General features: G+C 34.7%; 1 protein-coding gene across 2 annotated transcripts in view; it reads right to left on the reverse strand.

Moving 5' to 3' along the window:
• Nucleotides 1-1257: 1257 nt before the first annotated feature.
• SNX7 (sorting nexin 7) overlaps nt 1258-27957 on the reverse strand; it is a 102594-nt gene continuing 75894 nt past the window's right edge. For both annotated transcript variants that reach the window (XM_008960545.4, XM_063599864.1), the window contains exons 8-9: nt 23360-23512; nt 1258-1704 (exon numbers count right to left, since the gene is read on the reverse strand). In XM_008960545.4, coding sequence (XP_008958793.2) covers nt 1627-1704; nt 23360-23512 — 231 coding nt within the window. In that variant the 3' untranslated portion in view covers nt 1258-1626. The remainder of the gene's footprint in view (nt 1705-23359; nt 23513-27957) is intronic.

The raw sequence follows: 27957 nt of genomic DNA on the forward strand, positions 1-27957 counted from the left end.
AGAAGGCTTAAAGAGCTTGCAAAACAATACTGTTGGGGCAATTTTGATAAACAGGAAGGACTCCCACCTAAAATTTGTTTTGGATGTCAAGACTCATGATGCCACAAACACACCAAGAGGATATGACAAGGTTTATCGCTTACATCATGAGGCTTTCTGGGGAGAGCAAGGCTGGCCTCTTGGACTGATTCAAAAATGGGTTGAGACATTTGGAAAAGCAGACCAGCTAAGGTTTTTATGGTGGTTAGCAGGTAGATTCCCATCTGTCGGGAGGGGCTTGCACGGTTTGAACTTTATTCCAGTCAGTGCCAAAGGAGGGAGCACTTGGGCTCTCCAAGCAGCTTGCCCAGAAGATGTGGGGCAGAAGAGGAAGACAGAGGCGTGGGACTTATAAGCTGTCAGCAGCCAAAGGTCAAAAAATGGAGGAAGATTTTTTTATTACAAATGGTTTAAAAATTATATTTGCCAATATTTAAGAAAAGTGTTTCATTTTATATTTATAGCTGTGTGTGTATAAGTGAATCTCGTGTCTTAGTTAAAACAATTTAAATGTCTAGTTTTGTGACACTTGATAATACCCAAAATATGAAGTCATATGTGTAAGACAGCAAGCATGACCAAACTCCTCAAATTTCACATAGTCCTGAGAAATATCTATTTCTGAAAATCAGCAAAAATTAAATAATCAACACATTTAGCTTTTTTATATGGTTATAAAATTAATAGAAAAAATCTGTATGATCAGTATTACTAGAATGTAAGCTCTGAAAGTATCTTTTTCATCACTACAGAACATAAGCACCTACAACTGTGCCTTGCATGGAGTAGACAATAAATGAATGGGAAAATAAACTTGATAAACACTGTATATCTTAACAAATAAAAGCTAGGTATGAATTGTAAAGAATATGCACAAATTTTACAAAGCCCAAATATATCTACTAGTGGGAATATAATTATATAAGGATTTCTAACTAATAACTCAAATAACAATTTAAATCTTGGAAACTTTTTAATTGTGGAAAACAATTACTTAACTTTTAACAAATTAATTTTTGAACAGTTATCAATTTTAATAATGTCAATTTTTAGATATTACTTTGAGTTCCTAATATTAAACTGAATAGTATTTCAGAGGAAATGATAATGAAATAAAAATGAATATGCAGTATACTTGTTAACACATGCTGAACTCATTTTAGAATGTTTAAGAGGCTTGAGCTACTAGGAGGAAAAGAATACACTGCAGCCAACCACTTCATACTAAACTTTTTATTAAAACAGTCCTTACAACATATTTAAAATGGCATGTTCCACAGTCAAATATTTAAGAAAAAAAATCTATATGCAATTATTGGCACACAAATTTAAGAACATAATTAAAACCAAGCCAGATATCTCTCTGTATTTATATATCTATATACATATAGATATATATCCATACAGATAGATATATCTTCAAATTCATGTCAGTGACCTGGAATACCTGAGATTTCAAGTTGTTGGTTTTCCAGATGGGTACGAAACATTTTTCATCCACTTTATAAGGACACGGCAGATCCAGAAAGAATAACTTTGGTTAATAAATGCTGTCTCCCAAAGATCAAACAGAAGTCCTCAATGGGATTAAGGTTTATCTTCAGAGGCTTCTTCCAAGTGAAGGTTGGTCTGTGATGTAAGGAATGATTCCCACGTAGCAAGGCACTGAATAATGGAAACACACCATAAGGCAATCAACAATAGTTTACTTTCAGTGTTAAAGGATTAATAAATTCTAACACATCTGTTCCTACTGCAATCTGCTCTATTCTTCTCTCCCATCAGCTTGTCAGAATCCTTGTCATTTTCTACATATTTTAATTCTTAATGAGGGATGCTACTGCTAAGTAAGGGGAAAACATATTAAAGGTTAAAAAGATTAGCAAGGATTAGTTTGCTGAAATAATCTACTATTACCCCATATTAAGAGAAAAATAAGAGCTCCACGTTATAGAGGAAAAGATGGACCCAGCTGGAGCTGAGGAGGAGTGATGATACAAACATACTTCAGTTCGATTTGAATCCCATTATGTCAATTGTGAGTTTGAGAAAGTTGATTAACCTTTATTAGAGTTTCTTCAGCTATAAATTAGGTTAATGATAGTACTTACCACTAGCACAACTGTGAGAATTAAATGTATATAATCTGTATAAGTCTCTATGCAGAATGCCTAGCATAAAGTGAATGCTCCAAAAGTTAGCAACTCTTATGATGGTCTGTTGGGACTGGGTGGAAAGACTTAGTTATTAATGTGCCACAGGAAATGAAACAGGATTGTAAGGGTCTGAAGGCATTGGGAACACATAAACATAAATGTGGCCTATTTGATTTTGCCTGGGGATGATCCTCCTAATAGACTAGTCTCAAGCATCTGTATGAAGTTTATCTACAGCATAATTTTAATAGTCTGTACACATTTAGGATTCTTGTAAATCATAACTACTCTAATGTATATTCAGCCTGAGCTATAATGAATTTGGAAACAAATTATGTTTTTTTTTCTTCAAATGTGGATAGACTGCCATAGACATGTATGTTTCTACATAAACACTCCAAAGCTGGACTGATTAACACTGGTCCACCTGGCTCAACTACCTCCATGTCACTTCTTCTGCCTCTAATCCTTTCACAGCTTTAAAGTGTCCATATCGGACAACCAGCACTAATAACAGACTAGAGATTTCTCAAACACTGTAAAAACTCAAACGTTTAAAGCTCTCAAATTATAAGTGTGTTGCATTTCAAAAAGTATGTATGTATATACTTATGTGTGTGTGTGTGTATGCACAAACAAATACATTTTTTTCAAACTGAAGATTTAGAATATGGGAAATACTATGTCAAATCTGATTTTCATAAAGATTACATACTGTGATTTAATTCTGAGATAGGCTCTAATAACTTAGGAAGCTAATAATAAAGCTAAAAGATTCGTATAATTACATGAGAACAGTAAAACACTGAAAGACCTAATTGTCAAATAAAAAGATACTGGGTAAAATTTACCCAATAAATTACTGGGTTAAATAGTGGGTATTTATTTTGTCATATATTTTGAAGGCCAGGCTTGGGGTAATGTAGGCCTCATTAGAATAATCAAGTTTATCAAGACTTTAAGGGATACTTTTTGCTTTAAATAGCTTTAGAAGGTACTGAAAGCCAAGTACAATCCAAGAAGCACAGTCACTGTAATGAATTGATTCTGGGATTTGCTTTTATCCTCCAGTAAGTTACTAACTTTATGATATTGTAGCTCCTCAGATATATAATAATAATAGCCTCTCTCATAGGGATGGAGAAATAACAAAATAAAATAGGAAGAGGAGGGGAGGGGAGTAGAGGAGTCAGGGTCAGGTAGTTACTACAGGAGCCAACTAGTAAGAATGGCCTGCTCTTAGACGGTACAGGAGAAGAATTTAGATATCTTTAACTGTATCCAAATGTCTATACTCATGAAAAGGCATAAAAGATGAATACTTCACATTTAGTATATTTTTCAAATTTTGGACTGTAATTTATAATTGTCCAAACTATGCATGATTTGGGGGGCATGGAGGGTAGACACACAAAAATCTCTTCACTCAACAAATATTTTGGAGTTCTTACTATATGCCAGGCACTGTGATGATGCTAGCACACAGCCCACAAGCTAATAGAAATTATGATTTAGCATGAAACCTAAGTAAGCAAATATAATCAAGTATAGGGTCTGTGATGGTACAGGACATGATGGGAGTAACAGTAATAGGATCTAAGTCACATTGGAGTGTCCTAATGTTTCCTAGTGGAAGTAATCACTGAATGCAGACTAAAAGATGAGCAAAAGGTAGATCCCATAAATCTCTGCATGTTTGTGAAAGGTCAATGTGAGGAAGTATAGTGTAGTGATCAAGAACTCAGGCTCAGGACTTCTGTTGCTGACCCAGAGGGTTTAACAGGGACTGGAAAGGCTCTTTTGCCTCAATCAGTCAATCAATCAATCAATCAGGTAGAAACTATATATATAAAGCAATGGTTTTCAACACCCTGGAAATCAGGCAACAAAGGATAGTGGTCCCTGGGGTGGGGTGGGGAAGAGTAAGCTCCATGATTACCCCAGTGTTATGGACTGAAGCTCTAATTCTAGTACCTCAGAAAGTGACTATATTTGCAGATAAGGCCTTTAAAGAGGTAATTAAGGTAAAATAAGGTCATGTGGGTGAGCCCTAATCCAATATGACTGGTGTCCTTATAAGAAGAGGAAATCTGGCCACAGAGAGGAAACCAGAAATGTGAGCAAGGAGGAAAAATCATCTGAGGATACAGCAGGAAGGTGGGCATCTGCAAGCCAAGGAGAGGGACCTTAGAAGAAAGCAGCCTGCTGACACCTTGATCTTAGACTTCTAGCCTCTAGAATTGTGAGGAAACAAATTTCTGTTGTTTAAGCCACCTAGTTTTTGGAATTTTGTTATGGCATCTGTATTGGGCTGTTCTTGCATTGCTATAAAGAAATACCTGAGACTGGGTAATTTATAAAGAAAAGAGGTTTAATTGCCTCACAGTTCTGCAGGCTGTATAGGAAGCTGGTGCCAGCATCTTCTCAGATTCTGGGGAGGCCTCAGGAAGTTTACAATCATGGCGGAAGGTGAGGTGGGAGCAGGCATGCCGCATGGCATATGCAGGAGTGGTGGAGGTGGTGCTACACACTTCTAAACAACCAGATCTCCTGTGAACTCAGAGCAAGGGCTCACTTATCACCAAGGGGATGGTCCAAGACATACATAAGGGATCCACCACTATGATCCAAATACCTTCTACCAGCCCCAACTCCAACACTGCGGATGACATTTCAACATGAGATTTGGGTGGGGATGAATATCTAAACTATATTAGCATCCCTCTAATATGCCAGCTTATTGCCTTAACAGAATTTCGAGGCCATGGTGAAGGGAGACATTACCTGGCTGACTCACTGAGTTAAAAGGATAGAGCTAAGAGTTAGAGAAAATGCAGCTAGAGTTCATAGACCAGAGTATCAGAGAAGAGAGTGGTGCATGGAAAGCTCTGGAGATATGCAGAGGGTGCCCCACACCAAGCAGAGTACTGACTGGCACATGCATGTGAGAAGACTACCAGAGACAGGGGAAAAAGCCATCGGGAAGGATTAAACAGTATCCAGCATTCTCATAGGGCCTATGATAGTACAGAATCCCATCAGGCAGACTGGAAAATCACTTAATTCATTATCTGCAAAATTTATCACCAGCAGAACACACTACAACCAATATTAAAAAAAAAAAAAAACTCATCTGGCAGAAAAAAAAGAGACCAGATAGAAATATGGATCTATAAACAAATGACATAGTAACTACATGAGTACATATGATACATACTTTTCCTATTATTTAAATGTATTTAAAATCTAATGAATTAAAAATAGCAAAATCTTACAGGGCTTATAATACATGTATAGGTAAAATGTATGACAAAAACAGCATAAAAGCCAGATGAAAGGGAATGAAAAAACACATTTGTAGGTTCTTATATATGAAGTATAATACTACCTGAAGGTAGACTATGATAAATTTAAGACACATACAGTAACCTAAAAATAACCACTAAAATAATAAAAGTTATACCTAATACAAAAGAGTTACATCTAATACACCACAAAGAGATGTAAAATGAAATCATGTAAAATTGTCTATCAATTCAAAAGAAGGCAAAAGAAGAAAATAGGAACAATGTACAGACAGGACAAAGAAACACAGCAAGATAAAAGACTCAAATATATCAATAATCCTACTCAAATGTCTACATGCTAAACACACCATTAAAAGATGCAGATTGCTAACTGAATAAAAAAACAAGACCTACCTATACTTTGTTTATATTTCTTATAAATATTTTAAATATAAGGACAAATATAGTTAAAATTAAAAGGATTAAAAAATATATATATGGGCAGGCATGGTGGCTCATGCCTGTAATCCCAGCAGTTTGGGTGGTCAAGGTGGGAGGATCGCTTGAGCCCAGGAGTTTGAGATAAGCCTGGGCAACACAGTGAGATCCTGGGTTTATTTTTTTAATTAAAAAAATATATATATGTTTTATTGTAACATATGTCAAAAGAAAAGCTAGCATGGCTACATTAGTATTAGAAATGTAGATCTCAGAGCAAAGATCATTATCAGAGATAAAGATGATCATTTCATAATGATAAAAGGGCCAATTCATCTAGAGGACATGATTTAAAATGTTTACACACATAAAAGAGTTTCATAAAAACTGACAGACATACAAGGAGAAAGACAAATCTACAATTATAATTGATTTTGATACCCCTCTCAAGAACTGACAGAATGTGTGGACAGAAAATCAGCACTCATATATAAGATCTGAACCACACTATCAATCAAGTTTGCCTAACTGAGATCTACAGGACAAAAGCAGAATACATATTTTCTTTCACATGCCCATAAAACATTTACCAATATAGATCACATTCTGGGCCATACAATAAGTCTTGATAAATTTTAAAAGATTCAAGTCATATAAAGTATGTTCTCTGAACATAATGGAATTAAATTATAAATCAGTAACAGAAAGATATCTTTAAAATCACCAAATATTTGAAATCTAAACAGGACAATTATAAAAAGCCTCCAGTGTCAAAGGACAAATCAATGGAGAAATCAGAAAGAGTTTTGAACTGAATGAATATGAAAACACAACACATCAAAAATTTTGGTATGCCATTAAAGTAGAACATAGAGATTTTTTAGCACTAAATGCCTACACATGAAAAGAGGAAAGATTTCAAATCAATGCCTTTAGTCTTTACCTTGAAAACCAAAAAAAGAACAATTAAATGCAGAAGAAAAAAAAAACAAAAAACAGAAAAGAGCAAAGTGGGACTCAATGAAAGAAAAAACAAAAACAATAAAGAAAAATCAATGAAACTGATATTAGATCCTTGAGAAAATTAATAAAATTATTAAACTTTTAGCCATGTTGATCATAAAAAAAGAGATGACATAAATTGCCAAGGTTCAGGAATGAGAGAGTTAATGTTAGTTCGGATTCCGCTAAAGGAAAAAAGAAAATTATGAAGATCTTTATGCCTATACATTTGACAGTGTAGATGAAATGGACCAATTCCTTGAAAGACATAAACTACCAAAATTCACCACAGAAGAAACCAATAACCCAAATGAATTTGAATTTGTAGTTAAATATCTTCATACACATACACAAATTTCTAGGCCTAGAGTTCTTCACTAGAGAATTATAGCAAACATTTAAGGAAGAAATCATACTAATTCCATATAATCTCTTCCAGAAAACTGAAGACATGGGGATGCTGTCCAAAATACCAGAGCCAAAGATATTCCAAGAAAAGAAAATTACAGACCATTATTCCTCCTAAACATAGATGCAAAACTTCTAAATAAAATTTTGGTAAATCAAAGGCAGTAATTTCTATAAAGAATTATGCATCATAACCAAATGGAGTTTATCCCACGAATGCAAGATTGGATTAACATTTAAGTATTTATCAAATGACGATATTAAATGCAATATTATCTCAATAGACAAAAAATTTATCAAATTCCAATGTCCATTGCTTATTAAAAAAAATTTCTCAGCAAATTAGGAATAAAGGAGAAGTTCCACAACCTGAGGAACATCTACAAAAAGCTACAATTAACATCATATGCAGATATGCAGTAAATATTAGCTGTTATTAGTATTTTATTGATTTTTCAATACCAAGAAAAAAAAGAAATTGAAACTCAGTTTCATAAACCACTCACAAATCTCCTTCACCAAATGTCAAGTATAAAAAAGAAGGAAATACAAAAATGCCAAAGTATATCTTTAAAAAATCTACCCACAATGTTTATAAAACAGAAAACTATTAACTGGGTTGAAAGGGCTGACAGGAACAGCACCACACTTTACATTTAGAGAAAAGCCCTCAGTTTCCTTTGCAAACCATCTTTCTACTAGAGCGCTCTGGTTTGCTCTCTGCAAGCCCATACACAATCTTGTATCTGGTACCCCTACAGGGCAGCCCCAAAGCAATTACTACTTTCAGAAGATATATTTTTAATAACTGCAAAACTATCATTTAAATAAACTTCTGAACATTCTCCAGGTAAAATTCAAAATGAAATTCTAAGCAGTCTGCTCTATTTAGAATTCCTGTCAAATAAGTGATTCAAACTGCACCAAAGATGGCATTAGTCCTCAAGTGAACAAACTCCTATCATTTTCATATTCTGCATTAACGATACTAGTTTAATAAAGATCTAAGAGATTCAGTAGTCGTCCATGCTAATTAGTGATGTGAATTAACATTTTCCTTTCTAAATTAAGTACTAAAAGGGACAGTAAAACATGGTAAGACAGACAAATTAGCTACTTCACGATTTCCTTATCTTCCATACCAGAGGCAGAAAAAGTATGTGTTTTGAAATACAGAACATTATAGAACAACTGACATAGGATAGCAACAGAAATAACATTAACAACTGCCATATACTGATATGAATACTTGGTCAGGCATTATAATGATTGCTTTATGTATCACCTTCTTTAAGCCTCATAATGATTTCTGTGAATCCTATTTTACAGGTGAGAAAGCTGAGGCTCAAATGGTCTAAGTGTGTTTATATGATAAATCTCGTAAATTGTATGCCAGTATTTATCCATTAACAAATGGATAGTCAATGTCCTGAACCATCACCAGGGTACATTTAATAAGTCACTGGGCCAAGAGAATGAGATGCCTTTCTTTCACATAGTAGAAGGATGATTTTGGAAGGAGAAGTAGGTAAGAAACCCTGACTGCAGGGGCATCAGGCTGATCACATTTTAGGAAAGAGTATTTACAAAAGGTGAGGGTATGGAAATTAATTCCCATTATATATCTTGGAAATTCTGCATATATTTCTAGGAACAGATCTATACTTTGAAGAAGACTGAATTAATACATGCCAGGAATATGGTAAGTGCTCAGAAAATGCAGATGACTCTATAGAGAAGGAATATATTGAACAACTGATGCTAAGATGCCGGCCATCAGAAAACTGCACTTTTCTATTTGAACACTAACCAACTGATATCTTGGTTTCTATTGCTCTCCAAACATGTAAATATTAAGTTTTGCCCTAAGAGCCCAATCCCCATTCATGTTGCTGACCAATATGGTTTTTTTCTAGGCCTGTAAAGCTGAGAATCTGACCTTGAACTATGCAGCTCCTGACGCTACCAGATCACTTTGGGACTCTTGATAGCCGATTTTTAATTAAATAAATGTAATTGCCTGTTTCCACCAATGTTTAATATTCACCTGTGTTACCTGATATCCTGCACATATATCAAATTAATGTACACAAATCTTTATAAACAACAAAAAGATGATCTCTAAGGCTCCTTAAATTTCTTTGCTCTTGAGTATGAAACCTAAGGAAAAACTCAAGAAATATATTGTTTATACCATATAGTTAGGTAATTTATTACAGTGAGTATTTACTGTCCTCAGGATCATAATTGGAGGATATAAAGAATCATTAATACAACCAAAAAAATCTCAAAACCTAGTGTGAGACTTGCTTATAAGTTAGTATTTTTAAAGCATGTTTCTATTTGTTATTTGGCTTTGCATTGTCATCAATTTTTTTACACTTTTAAATCATTACAGTGAGTGAAAAAAGTTAGTATCTGTCAAAATCAGAGTAGTAATAAAAAATATCCAGCATCACTGCTGGCCTGACATTTAATAGTTCTGGTTAGCTCATTCTAGCTTTGGATTCTCATACTATCATGGGAGAACCAAGAACAACAGGAGTTCCACTTCCATTTGAATAAGATGTCATCATTTTCCATACATACTGTTTTATTTCATGCAATAATCTTCTGATGAAATCAGGTAATTTCATTTTACAGTTAAGAAAACTGACTCTCATAGTGAAGTGCTGTGTTTTTTCCAGTGCTCTACATGAAACTATGGTGAACAGCTCCTTCTCGCTGCAGAAAAAATTAAGTTGATAAATATGCTATACATGCAATTAGCCAGGATGTGGGTTGACCAGAAAAAAAGCTTATCACAAATCCTTGTTAACTGAGAATCCAGTACACATTTCCCCCAGGTGGCTGCAGTTGCAGCCAAAGTCAAGTGCAATTTCTCTTTGAGGAGAGAACTCAGAGAAAGACAGCCACCACAGGAAGGTGAGCCAGAGGTGGGGAAAACAGACCCAACAAGTAAACAAAGCCTTTTTGTTTCTACACACGGGCTGAAAACCTTCCTAAATGCAGTACACACAGATGGAATACATAGAAAATTAAGTTTTAATTCCAAAACTAACTTTCAGTTTTGAAAATAAATCTCTTGCTACTTCGGTAAAGGTGGTGACATTTTGCATTAGAAGAGGTAAATGTCTCTTCGGCTCTCATAAGTGGGTAGTAATCCCACAAGCAGATGTGATCAAGTTTTCTAAAGAGTAAATGGTGACAATAATGGTATTTCTACAGATACGATACAGCTTTCAATGGAAGCTTCCACATTTGAGAATCACTATTTTCTCAAGCTTGTGGGATATGAAGATGTTCTGTCCTACAGTGTGACTTCAGGCAAATTTCTTTATTGCTCTGGGCCTGTTTACCTATTCATAGTAAGGGGTTTGAACTATGTGTGTCCATTAAGCTTCATCCCAGAACTAAAACTGAAGATTTCCAGAGGCTAACTGTGGCTGACAAGAAGTTGGCAAATGAAATCATATGTAATGTATAAATATGCCTCGCTCTGCTTTGCTTGACCCAGTGTGGAATACAGCAAACATAAAATTTTACTTCTCCTCCTAGCATTTGGTATTTATAAGATAACTGTCGTTATAATTTCCAAAGATAAGATTCATAAATATATGAGAAATATTTTCAGTACCACTACAGCTGCTAGTACTACTAGTAGCCAACATTTACTGAATCCTTATTAGACACTGAGTTAACTGCTTTTCATTCATTCATTCATTCATTCATTCATTCATTCGTTTAGCAGCTTTAAAACCTATTTTCTATGGTGGCAATTTTGGGCTCAAGTAAAATTAGTGGCTTAAGGCATATGCTGGTTAAGACTCCTGGAAATACCTGATGAGCATAAAATCTTATAAACTATTTTTAGTGACTCACTGGGAATGTTAAACTTTGCTTCTAAGACTTTTCTTTCATCTTTACATATTCCTTTCCATAAATACATATATGTATATGCATGTACATTTATATTTTTAACACCCAAACAAATCTATGGCATTTTCATCACTTCATCAATGAGGATACTGAGGCTCACTAAAATAAAAAAAGTCCTCAAGGTCACTCAGCTAAAAGTCAGAAGTCATGCCTGTCCAAAGCCCATCCCCTTAGCCACCATGTGATGCCTACATAACAAGTTGATATCTCCATAGGTAATGACACCACACTGTTGATAGAAACAGCTAATAGAAAATTTACTTTCATTCGAATTATTATATAAGTCAAAATAAAATATAATTATATATTTCTGTGGTAATAAAGTAAAATAACTAGACATTTACCTAATAATAATGATACTTATTATTATAGAATATGTAAAAGCCACACCTTCCCATATATTTATTTTAAAACTGGAAATTCCCATATTAAGCCATATAAAGCTGTTGTGCTTCTACTTTTCACCTCTAATCAAAAAGCAACTTTTAGAGAGAGTACCATGATAACTACATCTTTCTCAGTAAGCTACCAATTGGAAATATGACTGAGTTTCTTCTAAGTATTTTAACATTGTCTCAAATGATCCTGGACACAGATAATATCACCTACATTTGAGAAAACGTTGAAGCGCAAATTCGCAATCATTTCTATACTAGGCCAATAGCACCACGAAATTATTTATCATCTATAAAAATTATTAGGTTATGCCTAAAATGAGGGCAATAGGGTGTGTAACATTTTAGTAACTTTTTAAATCTCCTAAACCTAAAATTGAAACACTAATTAAAACTTTCAGGAGCTACATATTTTCAAATTCTGAAATGTAATCAATCTGGAAATTAGAGTTGATATTGCCAGAGAAAAACAACTTCTATTATTTTGCAATAGCTCAAAATTATTCATTATATTTCATTTTTGGAAAAGTCTAAATTCAGCTTCTGAGAATCATCTGCCAACTTATAATTTTAGAAATACCAATAACTTAAAAATAACAGGATTTGCATATTATTTTTCTAAAAATTACTTTTACATATCTCTCAAGAATGTAAGTGATAAGTGTACACTTGTAATTATTGCAAATATTTAAATGACTGCAACACAGATAGTTAATGCAAAAGGACTCATTAGCTACAAACGCCATCTTGTGGTCCATTTTTTTATTATTCTGTAGCATTATTCTGTAGATGTCTAACTCAAGATTGATAAAGACAGATGGAGCCCTAGATAAAATTTATTCCATTTCTCTCATTTTTATACATGGGGAAATTGGGGCTCTGAAAGGTCTAATATATTGGAAATCTTTATAGGAGAAATTAACGTAAGAGCCAAAATTTAAATTCATATCCTTACAAACTCATACTTTTTCTATACCACATCATTGTTGTTTACTTACAGCTAAGCCAATTACATGAAGTTTATCCAGTTTAATGCTAGACACTTCAGACATCAAGCTTATCTGTTTTTGTGTTAGCATACGCTGAAAGTACAACCAACTGTACAGATAAGCACATTTACCTCTGGATTATTAGAAAATTATTAAGGTGCAACTATGATGTTGAAGCACATTATTTTATAGCATGTTATATATGTGTTCCAGTTTTATTCTCCTAAAGACTTGTAAGGGGTGTATGTGAATGGGATGTGGGGTGGGGGAAGGGAGGAATACCTCTATTTGGCAGTTTAGCAAACTGGGTATATGGAGAAGACATGATTAGGACTTTATAATTAGCTAATGCAGGCATCATGGTACCCAACTTTAATTTTTTCCATTAGAAGACCCACCTTTCTTATTTGTGATAAAATGCAGTGTGTGTGTGTGTGTGTGTGTGTGTGTGTGTGTGTGTGTGTTTAAATCATTTCTTCCTTTTCTATACAGAAACTATTATATTGGCCCACAGTATGTAGTCTGTCATTTACAAAGCACAATAAGCAGAATGTCCTTGATTCAGAAACTAGACATTTTTAGAAATTATTTCATTATTATGTGTAATCTCCTTCTATGCAAATCCCTGATTAACTACATAAAAACTTATGCAGCCCAAAGGATGGGAAGAAGCACAGACTATGCCATGATATAACTGTCTATTTCATACCTAAGCTCACTTTAGTTGCATAGATAATTGAGAACAAATTACATTACAGAATATAGGGGACTGATGAGAATATTTTTCAATTGAAGTTTTTAAGACTGCAGAAACCCGGCTGGGTGCAGTGGCTTACACCTATAATACCAGCACTCTGGGAGGCCAAGGCAGGCAGATCACTTGAGGTCAGGAGTTTGAGACCAGCCTGGCCAACATGGTGAACCCTCGTCTCCACTAAAAATATAAAAAATTAGCCAGGCATGGTGGCAGGTGCCTGTAATCCCAGCTACTTGGGTACTTAGGAGGCTGAGGCAGGAGAATCGCTTGAACCTGGGAGGCAGAGGTTGCAGTGAGCTGAGATTGGAGCACTGCACTCCAGCCTGGGCGACAGAGCAAGACTCCATCTCAAAAAAAAAAAAAAAAAAAAAAAAGTAAAACCCTGTAAAACAAAAATATTTAAGACTTATATGACACATAATAAAAGGTTCAAAACTAGATGGAAACATGAGCTATAGCTATGGATTTTGAAATTTTAATTCAGAGCAGAAATCACACTTAATCAAACAACAAAATAAGTACATAATACTTAAGAATTCTAAAAATGACAACTAGTTGATTCTAAAATTTCCTTAGAAATAAATAAAAATAAAATCCTGCTGCATTTAAACTTAATTCTACCATTGACTGTGTTTTATATGCTTTATATGATGCTTCAATATTAAATCGACTATAAACTTTTAAATGAGAAAGGACACTATATTAAGTGTAAGAGATCAACAGACTTGTAAAAACCAGAAGGAACTTCAGGCAATGCTTCTTAAACTATCTGTGGTGAAGAACAATTGTTTTGTTTTTTCTTCTTTCAGTCATCTAAGGACCATTAAATGGTCTTACTGGCCATGACTAGTCTGTAATTCATGCCACATGCAAATCACCACAAAAGCTGGACAATATTTGAATTGTTCCATAGAATTCAACAAGTCAAACCTCCTAATCACCTACTTGGTTGTCTTGGCAATGTCTAATTGCTATCGAAGATTCCAACTGATTACTTTCAACTTCTAAATTGAATCTGTAATAACTTATGGAATGAATATCAGTCCACACTTAAAGTAGCATTAGAGATCAACACTATTACCCAAGATTTCCCAAACTATGTTCTGTAGAACACTCATTCTGCAAGAAACACTGATCTAGTCAAGAAAATTATTATGTCTTCAGATTCACAACCATACAAGCACATAAAGTACTCTGAGAACTTCTTTAGTAAATAAACCTGCTTAACTACTTAATAATTACTTTTTTAAGTCAGAAGTGTCTTCTAATACAGCAGGACCTTAATATGACTCTCATAAAACTTAACTTTTGAAGAAAATTAAGTTTTTTTCAAAATTAATTAAGAGGTCACCAAAACAAATACCCAGAAAATTAAATAAATTGACCTCTAAAAAGCATATTATCATTCTCCATGCTAAAGATTATCTTATTCAAACTAACTTTGGCTTGAATATAAAGATTCCTGCAGAAAGAAACTAGTTAGATTTTAGATTTACCTCCCGGAATGTGAAAGCAGGACCTTATCAATAACATAGAAGATAATATTTACCTTCTTATTTGCTATGGTAGGGGAATATTCATCTATACATCAGTGAAAAGTTGCATCAAATTATGCAAACATAAGTTCAAAGGCAGTTGGCTATAACAGAGCAGTGTTTTAAGCCATGTTGAATTAAAATCCACTCTGTCAAGACCTCATGGTTACCTAAGCTCGTTCAAGTGGTGTTAAAATGAACACTCTAATGAGCGTTAGAAATCTTATATCTCTATCATGTGTTTTCCCTGTTTTCTAGAGAACATTTCAGACAATTACTCCATAAATGGCTTCTGTGAGCACAAATTCGGTATGTGAGAGGATAAAGAAAGGTGACTAGGTTTCTTTCCTAAGAATTTCTTAGAAACTTAAAACAGGCTAAGATGCATTGCCAACCTTCTCCAACAAAATGAAACAGTATAATCTAAATGGGAGTAATCTGGCTATCAAGTTGCCATCCTCTATCAGTGGAAGTAAAGGAATGTAGGATCATGTATACCACAAATATACAATAATTCGAGACCCAAAGAACTATGCCCAGGGACTTCCTCTGATATTTATAATAGTCAATTTTTAAAAAGTTATTTGTGAAATGTCTTAAATGTAGATTTCCCTGAGTTCAGCTTACAATTCTTGCTTCTTCACTTATCCAAATTTCCTGGTAATAATGTGTCAAACTGAGAAGGCAGTTTCACGGAGTCTATGGTGGCTTGCCTCCAAAGATGTTCTAGAATCACAGAAGGCTATTCCATTTCTGTATCTTTTGCTCTGATCATTTCTATGTGCCTTCAGATTCTATTTGAAAAAAGAATTGATTGCTCAACAAAAAAGTGATATATTTGGTTAAAAGGACAAGGTTAATCATTAAATAATCAATAACAATGCTGGGCTCTCGAAACACAAGGAGAAAACTCTATTAAATGTGTTGCCATTTAATGGCATTAAAAAGATGAAAAGTTGTTGTTTTCCTTTTGATGATCATCCCTAAATAAATTAGATGATCCACAGAAAAGTAGCAATGATGTAACCTGAATTTCTTAATGCATTCAGGCTTCCAGTGAGTACTTCCCAATGAATAAGACGGTAGAATAATGCAGGTACAAGGATGTAACGAATTGGAAAAGTTAACTGGTATAAAAATGGCTAGACTGAGTAAACTTCTAAGCTTCTTATCCTCTCAAGCTGGTGTGTTTGCTTTGCCAGAAATATAGCCTACATGTAAGTGGAATCTATTCAATTTTAGGGTGTATAATGTAGTTCTGAGATATTCTGCACATAGTTCCAAAGATATAGACTGCTCTTTTCTGAAGGCCTATTTTAGCACCATCAGGGCGTCTGTCTCCTGAGGTCTAGGGTTTAGGTCAGGCTTCAGTTACTACTAGGAGGCATGACTGTAAAAAGAAATGCACCTTGTTATGGATTCAAAATTCCCTGTCCTGGATAACTCTGGATTATTCCAGCTCTAGTCAACTTCTTTGTTTCATAATAAGGAAAGAGAATTTAACTTTAAAGAATGTGCCTCTTGACAGAGATTCAGCCTAGGAGCCTTTTTTATGGCCAACATAAAAAAAATGATTCAATACAGACCATCTATTACACCTCTGTTCCAACAATTTAAAAGAAAACTCAAACACTACCTGCCATTTCTTAGGCTCAAAACTATGCTGAACAACTCTATCTGGGTAACTCTCCTACCATATCCATCCTTCTCTCTCTAAGACAGGCTATTGACAAAGGGTTGAGCAAGTATTAGGTGACTGTGCATGGTGTGTATCAGAAATTACAGAGGAGGTTACTTTGGAAACATTGTTCCAGTATTGTTGAAAACCTTCTCTGGGGGTAATTTTAGGATTCACCTAGGAAAGTAACATGGCCTGCATTTCTTCTGGGTAAGTAAAGGTCTGTCAGTCTTCCTTCTATGAGTACATTTAGAATTAAGAGCTTCAACTGGGGCTTTGTAAGTACTGCTTTCAGGTTGGTAAAGGGTGGGCTTTTGCACCACTCACTGAAAAACAGAAGATACCCAGCCATCTCTTTTTTGCAGCAATGGATAGTTTTTGTTTTATTACCTCTTCAAATGTATTGGATTTTAGTTAACTTTTATTTGTATTTGCCTAATCCTTTCATCTTATACTTTCATTCTCCTTCATGGAGAAAACAGCAGTGAAATAGAAATGAGTTAGTTCTGTTTTCTTAGTTTCCATTACACAGTTTCCACTAGGAATTCATTTTTATTAATATTTTTGGTAACATATTAATTCCTAATTTTCTTGCTTCCAAAGATGCTCCTCATACCTACTCTCATTTGACTCTGGTGCTGTTTGGAAGCTCTTCACATTTTTTCCCCCAAAACTCTCTTCTTCCTGACATATGCTTTCACTGACATTGCCTGTTTTTTTCTGTATTCCTTCTTGACTGTATCCTCCTCTATCATCTTTGTTTCCATGATCCATGGTCCACAGGTATAATTGTGTCAGATTCTTCACCTGCTTCATTCTTTTCACTTTTTAGAATTGTCCACTCCTCTCAAGTCATATTCTCATTTAGAGTGTATGATTTTGAGAAAGTATAACTAACTTTTATCTAATTTTTTAAGCTACTTTACTAAATTCTAGGAAATATGACTGAGAATGGCCAAGTTTTCCTTCCTTTGCTTTCACCTCCCAGATTCTGGAAATAGTACTGTCTCCTGATGGAACTGTCATGTTAAGAAAACAGTTCTTTGTTAATCAGAATTAAGTCTAGGGAGACTATTCCCCTCATTGCTCCTTTCAACTCACAGATGAGCACATATCAATACTTTTTCTGATTTTCAGCTTTGAATAGAATGAAATTTCTGACAGGAATCTAAATGCCATCCATCCAAATCTTGCTTAGGTAGCAGTTTTATCATCATTATCAATATAGTTTAACCTCTTAAGGTCAGAATACTTGGAAATTGTCCTAATTTGGACCAGGATGTTTTCAAGTAAATATTTACAAAATCTACAAAATGTTCCGAAGTATGTAGTGTAGTATTAAGTTTAAAACAAACAACCATGTCACTAGAATTTATTTCACCATTTTCCCAACACAACAAGAAATAAATCCCTAAATAAGTAAAACTACACTTGAAGAACCTTCTGGACACTCAGTGCTTATTCATACTTAGTTTTTAGAGGACTGCTGTGAGATCTATTTTTACAAAATTTCTGTAATTTTTAAATGAGCCATAACTAACTAGACTTGGATTTTAAGAAAACATTAGTAGTACTGTTCATCTGGCTAGACAGATACCCTTGTAACGATTTTTTTCTTTTCCTCAAAATCTTTCAGAAATTTTCCTTTGCTAGAATTGTTTTTCTGCTTGCTAGATGTCCATATAAATATATTTGTGTTATCTGCTAAGAATAGAACCTTTTATTCAGTCTATCCATTACAATCAAGCAAAAAAACTAATTTAAATACTTCACCATTAGAAAAAAATAACTTTAGGGCTGTATTAATCAAATAAATGAATAAATATTTTTATATATTATTTTTCCCTAATCAACTTTAGCCTCCTAACAGCAAGACTTAAGTGTGAATTTGGATCACCTCTCCCCATGCCACGCCACCCCTGTGTTTAGCACAGGGCTTTGATGATAACAGAATCTCACATAAATGAGTTTATATGAGGTAACTGACATTCCTAAATAAGACTGATAGAATAAGAAATGCAGTAATCATAGACCTGCTTATTTCTTGAAATTCTTACCAAGTAAGTTTTCAAAAAGCTAATATTTATAATTATTTTTAATAGTAATGATAGAAGAAAAGAAAAAAACAAATGTTTAACTATTATTATCTAAGCTAATAAATATACATCAGTATGATGTATCATAAGAAAATTATGACACTATGTGGAAACATATGTAAAATAAATGAAAAATATGGAACTCAAAATACTATTCATTTTAATCATTGTGACACAAAATAAGTAAACATATGTGTTTTTATGCTGACACATTCCAAAGACCCATGCAGAAAATCTAACAATAATTTAATCTTAAAATAGCAAATTATTTTCTATAATTATATTTAAATGAACCACTCCCTAGGAGAAAGGATTATATGGGTATTCTTTATCCTCATCACACATTTTTGTACTGAGCTTTTGTTGTTGTAATTGTTTTCAGTGAGCCTGTATTAATTTTATAACCAGAAAAATAAGATAATAAAACAAGCATTTCCATATATTTACTAATAATTTTAAAATAAACTATTCAAAGGAATGAACTATATTATAAAATAAGCTATGCAAAGGAATAAACTATATTCCTTTATCATATTCACTTAACGACAAACTGCGTAATTTGGCAAAAATTAACATTAGTAGAAACTTGGGCCAGCAAGACTGCAGAGAGGAGAGCGCTATCTCCAGAGTTACAGAGACGGTCATGTGAGATGCCACATGTGAGATATAGAGCAGGGCCGGATCATAGCAGGTACTCAGAAATGGTAATTTAGCAGGCACACATTAAGAATCTGCTATGTGCCATAGACACCTTTGAACATAGCTCCCTTTACTAGCCCTACCCTCATCATTGGGAATATTTGTGAATTCCCTACCCTTTCTTACTATCCACCTTGTCCCTGATGTGTTAGAGACAAAGAAAGCAAAGACATTAAATGACCAAAAGGACATCAGAGCTGTCTGTCACCTCCTTAATAACAAAGGTGATTTCACTGGACTGGGTAAATGGTTCCCCATTTTTTGTGCTCATACTGACAAAAGGTAATTGTTCTATTTTATATTAATAGTTGTTGCCAAGTCCAGAGCTATTCTAAAGCAGTTCCTAAATAGCTGCACTTTCCTGCCAGAATTTCCAAATAAGCCCTCAAAGTCTAATTGTAAGAGGACATTGGATAGCCAAGTGAATTCAATGATATTAAAATAAAGCTTTGAGAAGAATGTGCTCTTCCAGTTCATAAGATCAGCCAGGAATCACTTGCTCTCAAGCCTTCATCATTAGCATCATCAGCATTGACAGCAACAAAGCAGATATTCTTTTGCACCTTCAAGAAAAAAGTTAGGAAATATCCATGCCCTGTATCCAGGGCATGGATGTTTTACTGTTTTAGAATCCCTTCACATTAGCAGGAAGTCATTTTCTTTCATTATTTGGGTATCAATATACTTTGAAATCATTCACCCTGCTCAAATGGATTTTTAATTTTATTGTTTTGTTATTCATTTGTTTAAAAAGACTCAACACATTTATCCTTAATTATTGGTCATACAGAACAAAATGGGAACAACATCATTTTACCTAGTAAAAGTTTCGTTTGAGACACCTGTTCTGGATTTAGAATCAACTCTCTCCCAATAAATTCATACATCTAAGTACAACATGACATTGATTATTACATGTTCTTAGATGTAATAGATGCCTCTAAATATAACATGACACAATTATTGCACAATATGATAATAACTGGAGTTGGATACAGACCCATACCATGTATTTATAATATAATTTCCCTCTGCCATTTTGATATTTAACTTTTAATTTCTAAACAATCTGTGACCAGAACTTAATACAGGTAAATCCAAAGGCAAATGTATATATACCCTGTTTCATCCATCACACTAGGAACAGACCGTTTTGGGAATACTGATGAAAAAAGAAGTATTTCCATTAGAATGTGATGAAATTAAACAGGAAATGAATGACCTCTGGAACATTTCACTTCCCTGTATATCTGAGATTTTCTGATGTTAATAGTTAGTGACAGATTGTTGCTGTTTAGGCCTTAATCTTTCTGCTAAGAATCCCTGATCATTTAAGGGCTCCAACTTCTTGATTTTGTTTTATTGGACTGATGTGCCAAATCTGTTAAAAGTTTTCCATTCAGGAAAAAAATTCAACAAACAATTGGAGCTATAAGGATCTCTGGAAGTTATACAAAAGAGAAACAATGATCCCTCCAAATTTATACATTTAAGATGGAGGACACGATATAATTTTGTAACATTTAGAAATGTAGTACACTTGGGGAAAGAGTTAAAAACATCACACACTGATAGAAACTGCTGTGAAAAACAAAATTTGCAATATGGCACAGCGATGCTCATTTAGCTGTTTCTAAGAAAGGAACATTTTGTATAAACTGAATTCAATCAATGAGACTGAAAAAAAAATACATTTTTATGTGAGAAGTACGGTCAAAACCCAAACATTTTAGTTGAAATTCTGTGGAATTGTTATGAACACTTTTAAAAAAATCCAAATTTAGAAAAATTGGCAGATCTTAACATTTAAAGGAAAATAATATTAAGTGCATTTGTCATGTGATTTTTATAACCTAATATACTTAGATTTTATAATCATTTATAGAAAACTGCATGTTTTAATTTAAGGCATTTTCTTATAAATTATCTCAATTAAAATTTTGGTTTTATTGTTTTGTTATTCATTACAAGTTGACTTTCTTAACAATTCTGTAATGTAAGCGTAGACAAGTTCTACTATAAAGGAGAGGTAAGGTTAGTTCTGTGGATTTAAACAGTTAAATGGTAATAAAGCCTTATGTTGATAAATGTGCTTTATTAAAAAGAAATACTTTATATCATTCAAAATCTGAGATTTATGGGAAATTCATTTTAGATACTTGAATTTACTTACGGTTGTTACCAGAATAAAAAATTATGAAGAGATAGAAAATGATCTTTCCAGTTCTACCTAGTTAAAAAACAAAACAAAACAAAACAAAACCATGGATCTGTTCCATAATCTCTAGCCCACTAACATGAAACTCCTAGGTCAGTTCACATCTCTGCCTTTCCTGCCTCCTAACTAGTCTCATCATGTCCAGTGTTGCCTAACTCTGACCCATGTACAGTCAGAGCAATCTTTCCAAAAGGCAAGTCTGATCCGGTCAGTTTCCTCCTGAAAACTACTCAATGGCTCCCATTTCCCTTAAAGGTAAAAGACTAAATTTATAATGCACTCTTCAGCCTAATCTTTCAATTCAACACTACCTTCACTCCTTCTTCCTCCAAAATAGAACCTCAGTTATCTGAACATGTTCTCTCTCCCTTCTACACTTTTGTGCATGTGTTTTCTCTGCTCCAACTCCATTTCTCACACTCTTATCTGGCAACTCCTTATTCATCATTCAGGTCTCTGCATAAACATATCCTTATTTTTTCTAGATTAGGTTATATGTCCCTGCAATGTCTTTCTATACCGAACCTTATACCATTTTATCATGCTCTCTTTGTGATTGTTTCCTTCATTGGCTGTAACTACATGAGAAACGGATTGTGTTTGTCTTGCATACTGTGGTCTCTCCAGGGCCAGGCACAATGTCTGGTGATAGAAGGGGCTTAATTAACTCTTGGTGAATAAAAACATCAATATCAGTTAATCTTTCAAGATATATAATATTTCAGTTTAAAGTTCTTTTAAACGGATAAGCACTATATACTATAAATTACAGGGGTCCTCAACCCCTGGGCCACGGACTGGTACTGGTCATTGGCCTGTTAGGAACCCAGCCGCACAGCAGGAGGTGAGCGGCGGGTGAGCATTACTGCCTGAGCTCTACTCCCTATCAGATCAGAGGCAGCATTAGATTCTCACAGGACTGTGAACGCTATTGTGAACTGCGCATGTAAGGGATCTAAGTTGCGTGCTCCTTATGACAATTTAACTAATGGCTGATGATCTGAGGTAGAGCAGTTTCATCCTGAAACTAACCCCGCCCCCCACCTAGGAAAACTTGTCTTCCATGAAACCTGTCCCTGGTACGAAAAAGGTTGGGGACCACTGCTGTAAGACATAATTTTGTTAATGTATAATTTCATATATTCATTAATTCAGCCAGAGATAAGGTTAAAGATGTTATTTTAAAATATACTTTCTAGAAAAAGTATGTTTACAATAAAAAAAAACTTCTCTGAGAAAAGTCCGTTGTAAAAAAATTGAAATACAATCATCTGAAAAACAAAATGAACTTAAAAAAAGATGTTGTTACTCTTTTGCTGACGGAATGGTGTGCTCCTTTGTTGATGGTTTCAGAATAGCTACAGAAGACAGGGATAGCAAGGACATAGAGAACAGGCCCTGAAATGATTTTCTGCTCATTCAAGTCTCTGCTCCTTTCCTTCCTTTGCAAACTCTTCATAAACGGAGAAGGGAGAGGAAAGAGGAGTAGTTAGGACAATCATTAGAAAGCATTATCAAATGCTTTTGAAGAATCCAAATCCAAAACAACAAACTGAGGATAAACAAAACCAAATGGTAACTGACAACTTCATCGAAACCAAGCTACCAGAGAGGCATTAGAATGTGACACTTGTTCTTTAATACACTCTTTCAACATTGGACGGACCAAAAGTAAATGAGAATATAACTTTAAAATGAAGCAATATCAAATAACACTAATTACCTGTTCATAATAATGGATATTCTCCTCAGCCATATCTGTAAATGCTAACTTGATATCATTTTGCATATTTTGTTTCCATCTCTCCCAATCTGCTTTCAGGGCATTATTAGCGCATTCCACTTTATCTTCAAGTTTTCCAATCTCCTCTGGAAGCTGAATTAAGTCACAAAGAGAGATACATTGATCTATGAATTCTTTCCATCAGGTGAATTCATCAAATTTAAGTTGAACAAAATACCAAAACAGCCTAAATATAACTCTTTTTTGTTTTTAATCACCAGTATTTACTCTGTGTACTAATTAAAGTAAAAAGAACAGGGGTTCAGTCAGGTTGAGTCAGGGTTGTAGAGTACAGTTCTATGGTTGGCCACCAATTAGCACCTGGCCTTGGCTAAGTCTCTCAAATCCTGGGCTTCAGTTTCACTATTTATAAAACAAAGGCAACTGAACCAAAAATTAACTCCAAAGTCTTTTGTATTAAGACTCTCCTTACAACTACCATTTCTGGTGATAATATTTATATTAAAAGATATGGTGTCTTTCACTTCAGATTCCCCATTCTGGTCCTCATTTTTTAATGGTTTTTAGCTGAAGCCTCAACTGAGAGGTTATAACATCCATACTCTGTAGTCCCACCTGGAGGCCCAGGGGATTAACCTGCAAGCTCTACTCAGATAGCTAGTAACAGAGGCAAGTTTATAACTCAAGATGCCCAAATCCTAGACCATGAGCCACTGGACAGGCTTAGTGTAATATTTACCCTCTTCCCCACCTTATCAACTTTTGAGCATGTAATCCATTGATTTATTCTTTTATATTTGGCATATTCATATATATGTATTTTTATATTTCTAGCTATTCATATATTCAGTATATATTTACTAAGTGTCTTGTCTGTAGCAGGCATTCGTCTAAGACCTGGAGATTCAGTAGTGAAGAAAATACACAAAAATCCCTGTTTTTACCACAGCTTATACTGTACTGGGGAGAGACAAACTACAAGCAAGATAAATAAAAAATGGGAACTGTCAGCTGGTAATAAATGCTAAAGAGAAAAATGAAGCAGAACGGTAGACAGGGAATGTTAGGATGCTGCAATTTTAGATAAGGTGGCCAGAGAAAGCCTAAATAAGTATGACTTGAATAAATATCTGAAGTAGATGTGAGAATGAACCATGGGACTCTCAGTGGAAACACATTCCCAGCAGAGGAAACACCAAGGGCAATGACCTGGAGGTAGAAGCATGCCTAGGTGATTTAAGAACGGAAAGACCAGCATGGTTGCAACAAAAAGAGAAAAAAAAAAGAGGGGGGAAAAGTCCTGGGAAATGAGGTTAGAGAAGCAGTGAGTGGCCAGATCATACTGAGCCATGTAGTCTATGGTAAGGTTCTTGGATTTTATGGAGATTCAAAGCCAGGAAGATTTGAGCAAAAATGACATCATCTCTCTTATGTTTTAAAAGGGGCCTTATATGTTACTACCATTTCATGACAAAGTATTTGTAAGAGGCCATCTTTTAAAAAGAATTCCCATTTCAAGATGCTAAAATGTAAAAATGTCTTAGAACCAATAAAATGTATTACTTCTGATGCTTGAATTAGCTCCTTTTTAAATATGAAATTTCACTTCTGTTCTTATTTCACAGCAGCCATGTGTGCTTTCATTTCTGAAATAATAGATATTTGGTATTACATAAATCTCTCATGACCAATGTAAGATGTATTTCAGTAGAAAGGCTGACTTTCATGTTTGTGTCTGTGTTTTATTTTTTCACTCTCTTGTTTAGTTTGTAGGGTCAAACTATATCAGTGAGAATACTGTATGGGAATCTGTAGTCTTCTGGGTATTTTGCTGAATCTTAAAGAACATGTCTAATGGGAAGTTACTGAATAACTAATAATGATAGGCTGTGGGTGTTTGGAAATAGGCACCCACAGCCATAATAAAATTGTTGAAAGGCCAAACTCAAACAGGATCTGGGTCTGCTAGGAGACCTCAGGGACGTTAGAGAGCCTCCTCTGGATTGTTGGATGGAATCCTTTCACTTGCAGAGCCAGGTGGGGATTATTAACAGAATGCCTCCATCTAGGATCAAGGGGTATGTACATCAATTGTAACCACACTGTTAACTCTCCTCTGCTTAGGCTTTGCAGTTTAAATTGCCATGCAATGGCATGGAATGCCAACAGAGTGGTTCTACTGATATCGGCTTTCAGGAAACACAGTGTCTAAATCACATAGTCTATCTTCCTCTTCTGCCTGATGGAGCTTATAATGGTGTCACTGCCATAAAGGATTTACTGCAGAGAGTTTTTTCATGTCAATCTGTAAATCCCCCTCATTAAAGCCTTTGAAGTGGTGGTCTGGTTAGTTGGTGGCTCTGCTCTAACCAACAGGTACTGTGTTCCTAGAGAAGAACTTAAGAACTCACTCTCAGAACTTTGCCCTCACTGTCACCTGCAGAAAGAAGGACTGTAGCCTTATCAGTACAGCATTGGGATTAAGAGGACTGACAGTAGGTTAGCCTGGTCTCAGTTTAAGTCCCACTTCTGTCTTTTACAAGTTATGTGACATTGGGTAAGACTATCTGTTGAAGCTCTAGTATTTTTATCTGTAAAATAAAGGTAAAATAATAACATGCATTTCATAGGGATTCTTATAAAAACTGCAGCATGAAACAATGACCATTAATTGACTTACACAGGGCCTGAAAATTTGCCTACTAAATGTTCTCACCACCATCATCACCATCATCATCAGTTGGTGAAAATGACATTAACTTCACTGTCTTCTTCCAGTATTTTAGTCTCTGGTAATATGTCATTCTTCTACTAGTGTCTAGGTATTAAGTCAATTTCTAGTGCAATTTCCTCAATCTATTTTCACCAGTGCAGAAAATGACACATATGCCTTAAATATGTATGATCAATTCTTGTCATTTTTTGGTGACTATATCAGAGTTTTCTTCTTTCTTTGATGAGTTATTCATAAGTTTAGTTGGAAAAAAGGAAGGTAAAAAAATTAGGTATTTCTTCACAGTGAATCATCTTTCCATAATTTCAATTCTAAGAAACACTAACATAATAAGCACAAAACACCTAATTCAAATTAAGAATAATCTGCACTATATCTTTCCTAACAACTTACAAAAGCATAATATAATTAGATGTCCTTCCCCTTAGTTGACTTCAATTTTACTACGTTCTTTGGTACAAAGACTATGCATTCTGACTGTGCTGTCCATCCAAGTTCTAATAGAACAAATATACTCAAGAAAAGTTAATCTGAGGGGGAGAATAGCCCACTGGCAGGCTAAAGTCCTTCTGGTATTTTATTGTTCCCTCCAACACCATATGTCGGGTTTCAATAACTCTAACCATAGGAAATTCAATCCATATACTGCAAAACAGCATGGAAAAGACTGGGCTAGATAGGATTTAAGGCTTGGTATTATTCTTCTTTTCACAAGTACTGACAGCAGTTTAGCCCTCTGTTATTGGAAAAATTGAAGAAGCAAGCAACCCTTGTTGCCAGCAAAACGTTGTAATGCCAAAATAAGTAATAATAAAAGACTGTAAGATAGTGAAAAAATGCTTTATATTTAATCGTAAGACTAATGGGTAATTTCTAGCTTCAGTTATATTCAGCTAGAAATTAGCCACACAAAGTCATTAATTCTAAAAGCTCAAACAAAACAATATGTTTCTACGATGGTGACTACATATCTATAGTAACAGTAACAGCAGTAATCATGACTATTTTTTGCATTCTGCCATTGGCTATATGCTTTCCATACATTATTCCACTTAATCTGCATAAGCATGTTACAAATTTGGTATTATCATCTTCCTATTACAAGCTGGGAAACTAGAAGAAAGAAGAGGCAGAGATTATATAGCTATTTGTGGCATATTAGGGATTCAAACCGATGTCTGCCAGTCAAGACACATGCTCTATTCATACGGACTGAATAGCACCAGCCATTGATTGGAAAAGCTTGTCTGTGGCTTTCAAGCTTAAACTGATATCGCTGTTATCTCAAGGATAATCAATTAGGTACAGATACACAAAAGTAAAGCAAAAAACCAAAGGCTATAATAAAAAGTAGAATGGGATACATACCATAATGGAAGGAAAAACGTAGAAGTGGTATTTACAGATACAGAACGGAAGATTGATTCTGATTGTGGGGTAGGGGACATTTTGACTTTTAATTCACTAGGCAGTGACTGGGACAATGAAACACCTATCCGAGGGTATGATATGAACACAACCACAGAAATAGTATGCTGCAGAGTGTGACAGAAGAATGGACAAGAGGCTGGTCTGGAGTTGGCAAGGAGAAGCATGGGAAATACAGCTGCAAATGCATATTAGAGACTGACCAGTAAAGGCTGGAGATGATATTGAGCATGAAAAGGATTTTGCAAGAGATGATAATCCACTGAAGGTTTTGATCAAGGCAGAGCTGTACTTCAGACAGACCGAGTCAGAGGTATGTGGAAATTGTTAAGAGAGAAACAAAGGAGGAGAAGAAAGGAAACCAGTTCATCTGAAATGGGACTAAGGAATCAACCATAAAAAGCAATAGGGAGGA

This window comes from Pan paniscus, chromosome 1, assembly GCF_029289425.2.
Source record: "Pan paniscus chromosome 1, NHGRI_mPanPan1-v2.0_pri, whole genome shotgun sequence".
In the NCBI taxonomy this organism is placed as follows: domain Eukaryota; kingdom Metazoa; phylum Chordata; class Mammalia; order Primates; family Hominidae; genus Pan; species Pan paniscus.